General features: G+C 36.0%; 1 protein-coding gene and 1 pseudogene across 1 annotated transcript in view; both read right to left on the minus strand.

The window, feature by feature from the left end:
• The window catches only part of VWA8 (von Willebrand factor A domain containing 8), a 333,428-nt gene that overhangs the window by 132,135 nt on the left and 183,656 nt on the right, over nt 1-17,637 (minus strand). Inside the window, exons 22-26 of the mRNA XM_040991347.1 lie at nt 15,823-15,898; nt 13,597-13,732; nt 10,782-10,901; nt 9,184-9,389; nt 6,595-6,746 (exon numbers count right to left, since the gene is read on the minus strand). Coding sequence (XP_040847281.1) covers nt 6,595-6,746; nt 9,184-9,389; nt 10,782-10,901; nt 13,597-13,732; nt 15,823-15,898 — 690 coding nt within the window. The remainder of the gene's footprint in view (nt 1-6,594; nt 6,747-9,183; nt 9,390-10,781; nt 10,902-13,596; nt 13,733-15,822; nt 15,899-17,637) is intronic.
• Nucleotides 8,104-8,266, minus strand: LOC121163805 (annotated as a pseudogene).

Here is a 17,637-nt window from a genome sequence, read left to right on the forward strand (position 1 = left end):
ATGGAATGTATACCTTATCCTTCTCCTTGTCTTTCATCTTTCAAAATAAAATAAGAGTTAACAATAGGCCATGAGACAGAGGACTATTTTCAAATAATTTGGAGAAAACTGATGAGCACAATTAATCTAGCAATTAAAGCAAAAGTTAAATATACATTGTGTCTAATAGGGTCCCCAAATAGTGGGAAAATACAATGAAAGATAACTCAAAAGTTTCCATTATTTTTGCAAATGTGATAGCCAATGTTGTATTGCATTATACTTCTGTCAACAGCAGAACAAACAGAAAGATACCAAACTTTGGAATGAGCTGGATCTGCGGCTGTATCTACAGTTGTGCTACTTATTAGTTGTAAGATTTGTTATATAAAATTTCCTGAGCCTCAGTTTGTTAATCTGTAAAACAGAACCAAGGAGTCAAAAGCCAAAATTGTTGTGTGGATAAGGTGTGGTAATATTTGTCAAGTACTTAAAGCACTTAAGTAAGTGATAACTTTAAAAAAAATTTTTTTAGTGCCTTAAAATGTGGCTTACTGTCACTTTCTATGTTGAAACTGAAGTCTACTGCTGTAAACATTTTTGTACATTGTGCCGATATGCTATGGCAATGCCCGAGTCATGGCATTTCTATTGGCCATTGCTAACAGGGCAGTGTTCTCCCTTTGCAGAAGGCTCTGGGGGGAATCCTCAGCTTTGCTACTCAGCAGGTAAGGGCGCCACAAAATAGCAATTTCAGAACAGAGCTTTTATTGGAACTTTTTAAATTTAAATAAGAAAGCGAAAGGGAAATTTTGCATTCCTAGTCAATGAGCATTTAAAAACTAAATTCTAGAAAGCAATATAGGTACTAAAGCTAAAATAGTATAGAAAGCTAGACCTCGTTTCCTCTTCCCAGTGCCTCTTTCAAGGATGACCACTGACCACAGCTACCATTGCTTCTTAAATTATTCCAATGTGACCTTAGAGTTATTTAATAAAAACTTTGGCCAAGGCAATTACAGAGTTTGTTAATTCAAAGTTGTTTTTTCCCCCCTGAAAGATTAAAAATTCTTTTAGATAAAACATTTGGAAGTAGGTAGGGATGCACAACAACAGGACATGTGAGTAATTAAAAGGGCTTGGTAGGCAGCTCTGGGCACTTTTAAAGTACAATCACAGTTATTTTTAGATGTTCAGTCTGTCTAGTGAGAACATATTTATACATCCAAAGAGCATAATGATATTTAAACATATGCACAAAGACACAAAGTGTTGTCATTAATGCTTTCATTCTTTATGAAAGCATATCAAGTGCTTTTTAAATCTGTTCATTCTGTTTGGAGTAAATACCGTAAGCTTCAGATGGTAAGGAATGAACACATACAGAAAAAAAAGAGGGAATGGGAAAGAACTGCTGTTATGAGGGGTCTTCAAAAAGTTTGTGAAAAATTTTAGGAGCTTAGATTTTAAATTTTTGCAACAAAATATAACTTATCTTTTTTTTTTTTAACTTTTGGGTTATTTTCACCTTTTTTTCTCATATAAACAAGTCAATTCATTTAAATAACTTTCTTCTCAACAAGGACACTTGGGAATGAAGTATTTAAAAATAACTTTTTTAGTAGCATATGTCTTCTATTAAGGAGAAAGACTCAAAAATAAAAAAAATCACTGGAAACAAATATTTTTAAATGCATAAAATAACACATATGCATATAATCATAGCAAAAGGTCTAGAAGGATTCCTCAAGGGTTATTTCTGGATGGAAGAACTATGGGAGATTTGATTCTCTTTTTGTTATTCTATTTTAAAAATAGATATGTTATTATTTAGTAAATAAGGATCATAAAGCCTACATAGAAAAGCTTTTTACATTTCTTCAAATTTTTTTATCCTATTTGACAAATACAACGAATGGTAATTTGTCAGTGACAAACAGGCAATAGTTGCTTTTTGGAGGAGAGATGCCTTAAGAACAAACCAAGTAACACTAAAGAAGAAATCAAGAGAAGAAGGCAAGGCATTTGGAACAAAGATGATGATAATGTGAATATTATATGTATGTGTGTCTTAGGGAAATATGGGAGAGAAAAACTCATGAAGGTAACTTCAAATGATAGGGACAATTTCCCTGTATGCTTTTTTCATTTTAAAATGAGCCCTGTCTTTGAGAAGTTTCCAGAAATTCCTTTGATGCTCGAAAACAAAAATGAACAATGGCTAGTATTACACATAGTATAATTATATACAGTATATATTATATCTAATGTTATTTGTAGTATGTCTATTAGAAGTAGTATAATATATGTACTAATATAAACGAATGGATTTTTGACTTGGTGATTCTGCCCCTGGGTGCAACTACATCCCATATTTGAAAACCCTGATGTGAGTCCCACCTTTGATTCTGATCCAGCTTCCCAGTAATGTACATTTCGGGAGTCTGTAGCTAATGGTTCAACAATGTGGGCCCTGCTACCCATGTGGGGGACCTATAGTGCGTTCCAAGCTCTTGACTTCAGTCTAGCCTATAGTAGTCATACAAAGTTTTCTAGAATTTTTTTTTTTTTTAAGAAAACACTTATTTTGAAAGGCAGGAATTACAGACAAGGCAAGACTGAGAGTGAGAAGATCTTCTATCTGCTGGTCCACCCTTAAGGTGACGTCATCAGCCAGCTCTGGGCAAGGCCAAAGCCGTACATCAGGAACTTCTTTTACGTCTCCGACATGAGTGACCAGGGCCTAAGTCTTTGGGCTATTTTCTCAGGCCATCAGCAGTGTGCCAGGTTGGGAGTGGAGCAGTAAACATGAACTTGCATCTATATGAGATGCCTGCATTGCAAGCTGTGACTTTATCTGCTATGCTATGGTGTTGACCCTAAATTTCAGTTTTCCTAAACTAATTACCTTGTATTCATTTTGAAATATAGCATAAAAAAGCAACCCTGAATCGGAGTAAAAATGTTCCAAATTTACGTTAGAAGTATGTACTAATCTGTGTGTTTTGCTTATTTTCATTTTGAAATAAAGCTTAAGACTTTCATTCAGAGGAATGAGGATTTGATTCAAACAGCTAATTAAGAAATCGCTTATAATCCAAACAACTGATTAAGAAATCACTTATAATCTGCCTATATGTTCTTTCAGCCATCTTTAGGACTGAGGATAACAATAAATATAAATGCATGTATCTCAGCTCTGCCTTTCTAACCTGAGGCAAACTGAATTATTACTATACCGTATAAATTCAGAAGTAGAGTAGAGGGTTCTTTAGGAATGTATATAATGAAAAATCTATGAGGATTTCAAAATACTTTTCAGCAAAATAAACCTGTTTCAAATTGTTATTAGGTCCTGGCACGGTGACCCAATGGCTAAATCCTTGCGTTACAAATGCCAGGATCCCATATGCAGGTGCCAATTCTGTGTCCTGGCTTTTCCACTTTCCATCCAGCTCCCTGCTTGTAGCCAGGGAAAGCAGTCAAGGATGGCCCAAAGCCTTGGGACCTTGCACCTATGTGGGAGACCTGGAAGAAGCTCCTGGCTTCAGATGGGCTCTAGCCACTGCGGCCACTTAGAAAGTGAACCCAAAGATGGAAGATTTTTCTCTGTCTCTCCTTCTCTCTATAAAGCTGCCTTTTCAGTTAAAAAAAAAAAACTTACTATTTTTAAAAATTTACTTGCAATGCTGAGAGAGAGAGATCTTCCATCTGCTTATTTACTTTCCAAATCCTTGCAAAAGCCAGGACTAGGCAGGACTGAAGTCAAGAGCCTGGAACGCACTGTAGGTCCTCCACATGGGTATCAGAGCCCACATTGTTGAGTCCTTAGCTACAGACTCCTGAAATGTACATTACTGGGAAGCTGGATCAGAATCAAAGGCGGGACTCACATCAGGGCTTTCAAATATGAGATGTAGGTGTACCCAGGCGCAGAATCAACAAGTCAAAAGTCTATTTCTTTATCTTCTAATTCCATTTTCTCACAAACGTTGTGAGCTATTCTCACATTTACATTATAGTAAGGATTTATGAAATGATGATTTGCTCTTAAGTTTTTTTATTTGAAGATTTTAAAGATTTTTTAGATACTAGTGAATTAATTAAAGGAAAAATAGAACAAATTCCACAAAATGGTAATTTGGAAAAAGAAAAGGATTTTTAAAAAATAATTGTTTTTAACATGACAGTTGATAAATTATTCTGAAACACTTTAATTTGGAACTGCTGAAGTATTAACAGTATATTTATGTTCAAGTAAAAGATATATCAGAATAAATTTTCTTGAGGAAAAAGCATGCAAAATTCATATATATTTGTATAAATATATATATTTAACCACAGCAGATATCTAAGAGCCTTTGGTGAAATGTTTGGACCCAACCCAATTCTGTTGTAAATTATTTATATATGAGATATCTATATCTATATATACATACACACACACACACACCATGCATACTTTAAAAACTTCATGAAAAAAGATAGGCTCATCTTAGTACACAAATTTTGAAGTCCATGCATAATATTTTAAAATATAAATTTTCCATAAACTTTTTGAAGATCTTGTATGCTTTTGATATTTTAAATAGAATTCAGGAGTTCAGGGCTGGTGTTTTGTTCAGAGGTTCAGGTCCTGCTTAGCACATAGTACATTGGAGTACTTGATTTCAGTCTTGGGTCCATTCTGGTTCCAGCTTCTTGGTAATACATATTCTGGGAGGCAGAAATGATGGCTCAAATACCTAGCCAACTATATTGAAAATTAGGGATTGAGTTCTGGCCTCTTGACCTTAACCCAGTCCATTACAGCTGATGGCATTTGAAGAACGGAGCAGTAAATGCAAGATTTCTGTATATGGCTACCTCTCTGGCTTTCTCATCAAATGGGGGGAAAAACTTCACAAAACCTCAAGGGTTCAGATGTTAAATGAAAATATCCTATCTCTACCTACAGTACTGACAAAAGAAGATTAGTGTACATACATACATCTCTCACTGTCTTACACACACACACACTGGATTAATATGTTTAACCCAGCTCCAATTTCTGACTCCAGTTTCACAGCAATGGAGATCTTGGGAGGGAGCACTGATGGCTCGATTCATTGAGCCCCTGTTGCCAAAATGGGAGGCCTGGATTGTACTTGTTTCAGGTAATGGCCAGCCATGGCTATTGCATGACTCTGGGGAGAAACTCTTCCTCACGCCTCACTAATCCTTTTGGTCTATTTTGCTCTCCCCCAAGAGTACAAAAAGACTATTTAAAAATGTACTCCTACTTTCCAAGAAGTTAGAACTTAATAAAATTATCAAATTGTTAATGGTTAAGAAGTATTTTATTTCCAAGTGAAAACAAAGATATAACTTAGAGGGAGCGGTGTGGGTGGGGTTTATAAAAAATATATAACTTATAAAATGGGAAAAATGAGTATAAACAGGAGTTTGCACGTGAATAATTTTTGAACACCCTGATACAGTCACTTACTATATTACTGACTTAATTTCAAAATGTCCATAGAATTGCTAATGAATCAGTAAATTATTATTATATAAAAATATATGCATCGGCAAGTGACAGCCAATCACTCTCCCTGAAAAAAAAATTGCTCACTCAACAATAAAACAAGCATATCCACTGATGATGCCTAATATAACTCTATCTTGTACTTTTACAACAAAAGGGAAATATTTGTTTCTCTTTAAGAAATTCTAGATACTTAAAACACCTGTTTTTGTTGGCATTTGTCATATAATGTCTTCAAAGAATAAATAATGACTATGTAAATTAAGATATGTTATATTTTTCTAGACTAATCACCAATATGTATCTAAAATTTTTTTTCCTATAGGAAATAGTGAGACTGAATCAAGTAATAATTTCCTTCAAAAATCACTGTACTTTGTGAATTTATAATACTTGGCTATTTTTATAAGATGGTATTACATGTATTATTAAGTTATTCATATTGAAAACTACTTCTTAATTACTACTCCTTAATTCTTCCTAATGATCTTTATTAACTGTCTTTCTGATCAATAGCATATTTTCAAGATTCTTAACTGAAGTTAATCATATTGCCTGTGATCATAAAGAGAAGGCAGCATGTCCATGTTAAATGGACCTACTTGTTCTGTCTCTTTCATTTATGAAGCTGAAATAAGTAAATAAACATCTTGAAAGTAATATTCTACTAAATGAAAAACCACCGTAAGTAAAACTACATGTAACATGAATGCAAACATCTTAACAAAATGTTGATCATCCCTAGATGCAAGTCTGATGTTTGTGCAACGTTTTTGCACTGGATTATGAAATAATGAGGCCCAATACAATAAAATGACAGAGACTATTAAAGAAACAAATATTTCCCTTTATTTGATTATATTACATCTACTCATAAGACAGTCACAATAATTGCAATTCTCAATTTACAAGACTATAAATAATGCCATTTAACTGAAAACCAGCCAGCAAATAGCAAATATATTTAAAATATTTATTCATGGGAGGTAATTTCTACACCACCTTATTTAGTAGGCTAGGAATTATCAGCAGTTAAAATCAGAAGAGCAGTGTTCAACATTATTTGATCAACAGGGAAATTGCCTTACTCCTTTGCCAGTTGCACACTGGTAGGTTTTGCTCCAATAGGTATCCCATATTTGTGTAAAGTGTTCATCAAAATCTCTCTCATGTCGTTGTTATATGAATCAAAGTCAAAAACATTCCGAACCACATTGGAGAGACCTTCAGTGGGAAACTTCTGTATTAAAAAAAAATTGCCTTATTTTACATGTAATAAAATACATATTATAAAGACCTACAAAACAATGAACAAGCAGAAATTAACTACCCTGGTCAATAACCATAGTAGTAATACATTTATATATATATAAATATATATATAAATATATAAATATAAATATATAAATATAAATATATATATATAAATGAGAGAGAGTGAATAGAATATATAGTGATAGAAAGAAGAGAGAATAGTTTCTTCTCTTATATCAACGCAAATCTCAGATTTTGATTCCAGTTATGGTCAATGCTTTCTGAAACCTCCTGTACTCACAAGCGGGTAGAAGGATAAAAGGAGTTTGGGTATAAGAACTAGGGGAAGCTAGACATGGTTAATCATCACAAACACTTCACAAACATTTCAGTTTGTATGAGATATAAATAAAAGAGGAAGCTGGGTGTGGGTTACTGACTGACAAATATTCGAATGTAAGATGCTAAAAATGTGGGAAAGTGGGAATAGACACATGAGAATTTTATACAATTTTTGTCTTGTAAGTCTAAAACTACTCTGAGATTAAAATTTTATCTAAAATGAGTACAGTTACCTAATTAACATTAAAATGTTGAGTGAATAAAGGAGAATATTGAGTATCTTCATAAGTATATTTAGAAAAGTCAGTTTGTGAATTAAAAACAACATCAAGGAATAAGAAGAGAAACATAAAAAGTATAGGAACCAAGGGTCAACAGGCTAATTCTCCACCTGCAAGTGCTGGCATCGCTAAGGACATCTGTTTGTGTCCCAGCTGTTGCATTTCTGTTCCACCAGCTCTCGGCTTAGGGCATGGGAAAACAGCAGAGGATGGTGGAGGCCTTGGGTGCTAACCTCACAGGAATAGGCCAGCAGAGGGCCCTTGCCTTCTGGCAGTTGCAGCCATTTTGGGAATAAACCAGTAGATGGGAGACCTCTTTCTCTGTCTCTCTTCTCTCTGTAAAAACCTGCCTTTCAAATAAAAATAAACTTTAAAAATACATAAATAAGGAATCAGAGAAACAGGGAAGAAACAGGGGAAGAAAACAAATATTAATACAACTAAATTTACAGTAGGAGTGGCCTCTGGTATCTTACTGGCTCTGTCATGCTGTGATTTTCATCAAAATCTCAGCTGGCTGAACAGAATTTTGTCATAGTTTCACAGGCAGAATAAACTTTCTACTGTACTTTTTTCTCCCTCACAAATATCTAATCTGACAAATAATATCTGTATTTATTATGGGGTATAAATATTTTGATATATGCATGTTGTCATGAATGATTGCATTGAGTTAACATTTCACTGATTCACATATGCATTTTTGGGGGCAAATCATTTAAAATCTATTCTCTTAGCAATTCTGAAATATATATTACCTTACTATTAACTACAGTGAACATGCTGTGTAATAGTTTGCTGGAACTTAGCCTTCCTAACTAGAATGTTAAACTGATAAGAACAGATACTACACTTGATCTTAGCCAAAAGGCTGAGAAGCGATGCCTTCCGAACTAGAATGTACTCCTTGGCCAGTTTCTCTTCCCTGCCCCTAATTTTCTATGTTTACTCTAGGGTCCTCTATTTGGGGTAGAGGTCAATAGTCATTAGCTTCCGACTACTAAAGATCATTATTTAGTATATAACTAGAATAGATACAGATTTAGAAATCATTTTTTATTTATTATTTCCATCATTAAGGCACAGCAACAGATTTCCATCCACCGATTGACTCCTTAACTTCACACAATAGCCAGGAATGGACCAGGCTGAAGTCAAGAATCCAGAACTCATCCTAGTCTCCCATCCTAGTCACCTGCTGCTTCCCAGCCTGTGCGTTACAGGGAGGCCAGCATGGCAGGAGGCTCCAGGACTCACCAAACTCAAACTCTCTGCTATGCAATGTGGTGTCTTAGCCACTGAGTCAAATGCCCATTCTTGACATGGATTTTTGTTTTCTTTCACAAGGTGCACTATATGTTGTATGTGTCACAAGAAATTTCATTCTCCTGCCTCCTTACTCAATAATCAGTTAATTCTTCCTTTTTTTGTCTGCATATCATTTACCTCAAACTGATTTTTTTTTAAAGCCCAGATACTACATGCTCATGATCAAAAATCAAACAATAGGACAGGATGGTTTCTCCAACATCTCATGAATTTAGCTCTTGCCTTTCAAACTCCTCAAAAAAAAATCCTTCTGCAAATTTCCGAAATTCTTGGTAACAAAGCACAGAACCTTGCAAAACCAATATGCAGCTTAGGTCATTGTGCTTCCATGTTCATAACTTAGACTACAGGTTATTTACATCATTTCATCTGACTCATGATATTTATAGAAATTTAAAGACCTAGTTTATATATTGTATAATCTGAGATTGGTGGCTGCTTTTAAACTTCTGTGTCCAGATGTTGCCATACCTGTAAGTGTTTGACAATGTTGACAACTTCCCTGGTGGAGTAAGGATAGTTGATGATCCCTTGGTCAGCCAAACTCCTCAGCTCTCCGAAGGCAGCCACGAGCTTCTGCAGGATGGGCTCAGGCACGTTTGGTCCATACTGTTTGAGCATCTCAAGCTCTGAGTGAGGTTTGGGGTTATCAATTGCATGACAGCTAAAAATATCACCTGAAGGAGAGAAAAGAGGCATATCAGCATGCAAATAATCCACTCTTCACCCAACAAGAGAAAACAGAGTAGTCATTTAGAACTATTGGTTGCTCAGCAAAGTATAGAAAATACAACCAATAGGTTGATACAGAGGAGAAAGCAACTAATGAAAGCAAAAGAAAACTGCATGGATTTACTTCTGTTAAACATTATGATGCTTGAATACTCAAATGTGCTTAATGGGAATTTTAAAAATTCTAAATTTAAAAAGTGGAAGTTTCCTTTATGTCTCTCCAGCAAATGTTATTGCATCTATAACAGGTACACAGTATTTACAATGTACTTCCTTTTTCAGACATGTATTACTGCTTCTTAAAAACAAAAGAGTACAGACATAAGTAAACACAGTGCTGGTGATTTATTCCTATTCATGAATGGTAATATATTCCTCATATGGCTCTGAGACAACCCTTTAAACTTTAACAACTCTCAAGTATCTTCAGAAATTATATACATCATGAAAACACATACCAAAAAAGGAGTAGTTAGTACTAACACACTCCAATTTATACTGGTATCTTGTGCAGATTGATGGAATATAACTTAGAGGTTGATTCTAAAAAAAATGGATCACCAGAGACACTGTCTAAATTAAAACCAAGAAAAGAAATGCAGAAACACAAGATTTCATTCATAATTTTGACAAATGTACTGTAAGAACATCTATGCTCAAAAGCTATGGATGAATTATTCATATTAAAACTACATATAATTATTTGATTCATTAGCTAAATGGTCAGGGATCAAAGGAAGTTAAATAAACTCACATTATTTGATAAATTCATTTTAGAAAAAGAGAACATCTAATCATGTATCAATAAAATCTTTACTATAGAAACCAAACTGTGTGTGTGTAAGCATAACTGATCACAATAAAAGCTATTTAATGAAGAAATGTCTTCAATATGCCAGGTACTTCCCAAGGTATTCTGCATACTGTCGTGATTAAAAGGAAACAAAGTTCCCCATGCTCATGGAGTTTGTATCTGACATACAGTGATAAGAAGTGATAGATGCAACATTAGAAGGTATATATTTTAAAGCAAAAGACAATGCTGGGATAGCACATGTTGTGTTAAGTAGGGGAGGCTGGTCTGGGAGGCATCACCGAGGAGGTAATGCCTGAGCATCGGTATCTGGTTCGCCATGGCATGAACATGATTAATTTAACATAGAAGAAAGCTAACCTGGTGATGAGGCATTCACCTCCTCTAAAATGGAGATAACAAGTGTTCCTACAAGGTGGTTAGGATAGTGGCAGAGCCCAGGCAAAGCATTCAGTGAGCGCCATTAGACCACTGCTGCTGGCGTTACTGTCCTTGGGATTATCATCAGCAGCAGCACTTTTACCTAGAGTACCGAAGAAATCGTTGCCCAAGAAAGGAAATCCTGGTCTGTTAGCAAGAACAATCATCCTAAAGTCCGGATGAATCACGACAACATTTTCTCTTCCACTTACATTGGCAGAATCTGAAAAATAAAATATTTATTTACTCTTAACTGATTTTTAGTCATTTCTAAGAATAAAGCTATAAAGCTTGATATAACAAAAATACTCAAACTACTCAATAATAAAGAGCTCTAGTATAACTGGCTCAATCAACTTAGTTGTAAAAAAGAATAATTTTCTTGAGAAAGAACTGAATACTGATGAAGCCCACCCTTAATTGTACAGGGGCTCACCTATATGTAAATTCAACATATATCTAAAAATAAACATGTCCAAATGTTGTCTTTCATTTCTTAAATCGGAATTAAGATATTACCATTTAAAAAAATAAATGAAATGATAAAAGCCACCAGTGAGAGGTTAAAAACACCCATAACATAATCTGGACTTTCTTTCACTGTCACTAACCAGCAACTATATTACTATATATAGATCATGTCCCCATACAGCAGCTCCTGTTTGTGTACCTGGAACCCACGGACACAGAAAGGTCTTTAAAACCTAGCCCTCTTGGGCCCTGCACGGTGGCGTAGTGGTTAAGGTCCTCGCCTTGCACACCTGGGATCCCTTATAGGCGCCGGTTCCGAGGACGGCCCAAAGCTTTGGGACCCTGCACCCGCGTGGGAGACCCACAAGAGGCTCCTGGCTTCGGACCGGCACAGCATCGGCCGTTGCGCTCACTTGGGGAGTGAATCATTGGATGGAAGATCTTCCTCTCTGTCTCTCCTCTGTATATCCGCCTTTCAATAAAAAATAATAAAAATAAATCTTTAAAAAAAAACCTAGTCATCTCAATACAGTGTTGTTTTTCCTATTAGTACTATGTACCATCATTATTTATGTAAGTCTCTGGAGCTCTCTTTGTCCAAATGTTTTAGGTTTTACAGAAACAGAATGGTATAATAGACCAAGTGGTGTATATTCCAGATAGGAATGCTAAGTCAGAGAACAATTTGAGAGGATCAAAGCAGTATTATCATTATTTGAAGAATCATTATTTACCACCTGTGTTTATTTACCTGTAGCCTTTGGCTGTCCATCCTTAAACATAATAGCTCTGAGACACCTGCAGTTTTACTTGAGGCGAGTGTATAAGAACCTCCATTCACAATTTTTCTTAGATAACAAAAAGCAACCTTCCAATCAGCCACACATTCACCACTATCACAATCAGCAGTGATGCTCTGTGGTCTGTGTTAATTTTAGTAGTGGAAAAACATCAAGGGCATTCATCCATAATGAGACCCATGTTACTAAGACAAAATAAAACAAAAAGCCCCAAATAAAATGCTTTAAAGCACTCTTGTTTAATGTGTTATCTACAAACATGCTGGAGGGTTACCAGGAAAGGCTCATTCCTTAACTACAATTTTGCTTGAACAGTTCCTTCTTTCCATGCCGGTGTCCTCATAATGCCTCCTGAGATTCTGGCTGACCTTTTTAAGAGACACTGTTCAGGCTAACGCAAATTCTCACTTCCTCATAAAGGTCCTGGTGAGAGGGAAGCTGACTTTTATTGGTACTAAGCTTAGGCTCAGATTGACAATCTTGCAGTGATGTCAAATGAAAATGCTTTCATGATGATGCATCTGTACCTTTTTAATGGGTTCATCTTTACACACTATTTTAGATAAGAAAGATCTGATATTAGTCTCAGTACATTTTGAACAACTTGACACAGGTTTTGAAGCATTTTTTAGGACACAAAATAACTAAAATTGGAAACTAGAAAATATCCTCACACTGCATTAGATGAATTCAATTTTTCCTTGTAGATTGAATATATCAGTAAGATTCACCTATCTTTATTTTTTTAAATAACAATAAAAGGGGTATGTAGAAATATTACAAAACACAGGATAATGCATTCTTTAGGTAAAATGTGTATAAAATTATATGAATATATATTCACATATAAATCATATATATCTATATAAATATACATGAGTTATATAAATAAAATGTCCAATATTTTTGTTTAAGTATACTAACCTAACAACAAAAAGATTTATTTTTTAATTTTTTTATTGGGAAGGCGGATATACAGAGAGGAGAGACAGAGAGGAAGATCTTCTGTCCGATGATTCACTCCCCAAGTGAGCGCAATGGCCGATGCTATGCCAAGCTGAAGCCAGGAGCCTCTTGTGGGTCTCCAGGTGCCTCTTGCGGGTGCAGGGTCCCAAAGCTTTGGGCCGTCCTCGACTGCTTTCCCGGGCCACAGGCAGGGAGCTGGATGGGAAACAGGGCCACTGGGATTAGAACCGGTGCCCATATGGGATCCCGGGTGTGCAAGGCAAGGACCTTAACCTCTGTGCCATTGCGCCGGGCCCACAAAATAAGTTTTAATGGGAGATATAAATATGTCTAGTTTTTTAAACTCTACAAGACGATGAATGAAAATAAATCACATACAATGAACGGAGAGAAAAATATATAGACTGTATGTTGCTATTTTCAGGGTTGAAAATATTTTCAAAGTTGAAATAGCAACTGAAACACCCACTAAAATTTTCAAAGTTTCTGTCTAACTATAAAAAGTAAAACTGACACAGCTAGATTGAGATGTATCACTTTTAGTAAACAACTGCCAAGAGCAACAATCTAAGTTATCTTTAACTTTCATTTGTTGCTTGTTAATGAGCAGCCAACAAAACCTATTGTATCAGACATGTAAAAACTGCATGCATGAAAAAAGTACCACCTGTTCATACTCACTTGCAACAATGCGTCTTCCATCTGCTAGAATCATTTCCCCATTTTCTACTAGAGTTTTTAAAATACAGGTGACATTTGTTGGTGCTTTATCAGCCTCATCTACCACCAAAACATGACCCATCTTTACTGCTTTAACCTTTGAAGACAGAAAACTTATTGTTAACAGAAAAATAAAAGCAGTCACTATTAAACTTCATCACTTATTGCTTGGGATTTATAATACCTGGTTTTATCTAAATTACGAATACCGCATCACACACCCCAAACAGGCAACAGTAGAACCTGCATAAAACCAATGGATCTCTACCAGAAGCTTCACATAGCTATCAAACAGCCAGCTTTACACTAACCTGGTTATTTTAGTATCATAATTATTCTGATGATTGTGATGCCCAGCTGCCTAGCAGCAACCCATACCCTCCAGAGTAGGAAAAATTTAAGTAAAACAAAGAAACGAAAGTGCTTTCTGTTCCAATCATGGCTATTAGAATAATGCATTTATTATGGCTCTTTAAAGTGTCTACACTTTTATTTGATCAGGAGCAATGGTGCTGAAGAGAATCAGAGCTCAAACTTGAGGGACCCACAGACACACTTAGGGAGTGTGGAACAGAAGGGGAGGTAAATATGAGAAATCAGAGAAAAAGCGCTGGAAGAACAGAATTAATCTCAACTTATAAGAACTTGATTATCAAAATGAAATGTGAAGAGTGCCCCTAAAAATTGTGAAAAATTGGTACTATGTAAAAACTATGCATGGATTAAACTTTGAACCATAATCAGCTTAATTTTAAATGACCAGTTTCTATACATCTCTTGAAGTATCTTCTTATGTACCTCATCTAATTAAGTAACTTAATAACGTGAGTTCAGATGTGATAAGCAATGAGGCTTAGAGCTACAACTTGGGCTACTTAGTGTTGCAGTCATATGCAGAATAGATTAAAAGGAAATTACTACACTTCATTTAAAATGTAGTTTTGGGAGCAGGATATAGTGCGGCGGTTAAGATATCACTTAGGAGACCTGCATCCCATTTCAGAGAGTCTGGCATCAAGTCCCAGCTTTGCTTCTAATGCCAGCTTCTCTGGCAATAGGTGACAGCTCAAATGCTTGGGTGTCTGCCATCCATGCAGAAGGCCTGGACTGCATCCCGGGCTTGTGGCTTTGGCCTGGCCCAGTCCTGGGCATCTGGGAGTAAACCAGTAGATTCGAGTTCTCTGTTTCCATAAGACTCCCTCTACTAGTCAAATAAATAAAAATTAAGACTCCTAGGTCATTGATGACTGAATGAATGATGACATTCTGAAAAAACAAGACAAAAGCTAGAAACAATTTTTTAAATTTATTTTATTTCTGATTTGAAAGGCAAAGACACACAGAGGTAGAGATTCTTTCAATCCCCAAATGGTTGCAAAGACCAGAAACAGGCCAGTCTAAGCTGTTCTTCCTCTGGGTTTCCCACCATGAGCACAGGGGCCCAACAATTTAGGCTATCTTCTGTTTTTCACAGGTGCATTAGCAGTGAGCTGGATTGGAAATTGAGCAGCTGGGACTTGAACTGATGCCCATATGGGATGCCATGCTACAGTTGAAGGCAGAGCCAGGAAAAGTTCTTAGGAGCTTTTATTTGAAAATGGGTAAGGAAGAGATACTTACAAATTTGAAAATAATTCTAACTTTTAAAAGATTGTATAAAATAACTCATAGATACAGCATATTATACAAACTACTCTGATTGCAAAGTTTGGGTAAATAATTAAGAAAACACAGATTAATAAATTAGCATGTTTTTTAGATTTATTTTATTTATTTGAAAAGCCAAGGACAGAGAGTAAGAGAGAGAGATCTTCCATATGCTGGTTCACTTCCCACATGGCCACAAAGCCAGAGGCTTAGAACTCAATCAGAGGTTCCCACATGATTGGCAGGGGCCCAAGTACTTCATCTTCTGTTACTCTGGGTGCAGGGAGCAGAAATAGAGTAGCTGGGACTTGAGTCAGTGCTTAAATGGCATGTTAGTATTGTAATCAGTGGCTTAACCTACTATGCCACAGCACTGCCCCATTTTTTTAACCTAAAAATATTTTATACCATATTCTAAAAAATACCCGATATGTTCAAATTTATGAGAGATTCTGTCTTCTGTCCCACACAGAAAAGCTGAAATACAATTATCATCTTAAAAAATACACTTGAAAATATGCATATTATTGAATTACTAACCAAAGGTGAATCTTCATACACAATAAGTCCATCCTTAACAGAAGGTTGAAGAGTAAGAGTTTGTACTGTGGTGTCCCTAGAGTAAAAATGCAACACATATTTATGGTCAGTAAAAGAATAAAGTGATGTTTTAGCATGAATTGAAAAACATGCATATATCATATATATAAATATATGCCACAAGAGTACTGTCCAAAGAATTTCTGTTCACAAAGCAAGTGTATAAATGAAACAATCCGGACTGATCTGCTAATCTGCTATCACTAGACACAAAAACCAAACTATCCCAGGTCACTTACAGGATGGTCCAGTTACTTCATCAAATGTGGGACATCTCAGCTTGAATTAAGGAAATCCATTTTATTTTCTTAAATACATGTTCTAGTATTCACTAGACTCTCTTTTAGCCCAATATTTTTTTAAACATTTAAAAAATATTTACTATTTTTTTTATTGGAAAGACAGCTTTGCTGAGAGAAGAAAGGACAGCGAGAAAGGTCTTCTGTCCCCTGGTTCACTCCCCAAGTGGCCTTAATGGCTGATTCAAAGCCAGCAGCAAGAGGCTCTTCTGGATCTCCCATGTGGGTGCAGGGTCCCAAGGCTTTGGGCCATCCTTACTGTTTTTTCTGGCCACAAGCAGAGAGCTGGATGGGCAGGGGAGTAGTCGGGATACGAACCATCATCTCTATAGTATCCTGGCACTTTCATGGGCATGATTAACCACTGAGCCATCAGGCCAGGCCCAAAAAGAATTACTGGTGAATCATCTTGATATTAAGAGCCTCCTCACATGATGAGATTGGAAGTTCACACCGCCCATGGGTATTCTTGCCCAAAATGAGGTACCTTATTGATTCGGACATTTAAAAGGGGTCACTTTTATATCTCCACTTCTAATTTAAAATCTGAAAAATCTCATGGCCAGTTTGATCTTGTCATAAGGGAAAATTAAAACTACTGTTAAGAAGTTTTAAGTTGTCTTTGAAAACTATCTCTATTTTTTCACAGTAAAACATGAAGTAGCAATTGCATTGTTTCGAGTACCTACTGAGAGTAAGACCACTTATGAGGTGAACCTCAGATCAAGTTGTCACACTTGTGACACTGATACCCAGATGCTTTTATGACACTATTCAAATTATAAAGTGTGTATCTATTTTTCTTTTCAAAAGCAACAAATGCCACACATTAATAAAAGATAAACCAAATAAAGCATCATGCAAATCTTTTATTTTAGAAAAACAACTTTAATCAAGAGCCACAGGGTAGTAGTAAAGGAATTTTGAGGCAGACCAGAAATCAAAGTCTGGTTCTTGACATTTAGCAATGTGTGGTTCTTAGACACGTGCTCTTGGGTACGCAATACGACTCATTCAGAAGGATCACTGACAGAATCACTGGAATGTTTCGCACAGCATCTAGCAGATATTAGGAGTATAGTTACATGTCCATTCCAGCTACTGTTACGGTGACTGAGTTGTTCCAACTCAAGCTCCTTGTCTATGGGATATCAATTTGATCTTTAGACTTCAGCACAGAGAGCAGCACTTCCTGGCCTCCCTTCCTTGACCCTCCCCACTCCCTACTTTCTGTTCCATTTGAGCCCTGGATTGCCCCCATTTCATCCCTCACACACTCTAATGCAGTGATTTGCTTTAATACCTCTCTCTCTACATAGCCTATAAGATCTAAAAAGCACAGAAGGTATCTGCACTGTTATTCACACTGTCCCTAACATATAACAAATGTCTGGCTTACAGAAGGAACTCAGTAAGAATTTGTTGAACTTAATAGAAAATACTAAAAGGAAAAAAA

Source organism: Ochotona curzoniae, unplaced genomic scaffold (assembly GCF_017591425.1).
Source record: "Ochotona curzoniae isolate NIBS_2020 unplaced genomic scaffold, NIBS_Ocur_1.0 contig_64, whole genome shotgun sequence".
Classification (NCBI taxonomy): domain Eukaryota; kingdom Metazoa; phylum Chordata; class Mammalia; order Lagomorpha; family Ochotonidae; genus Ochotona; species Ochotona curzoniae.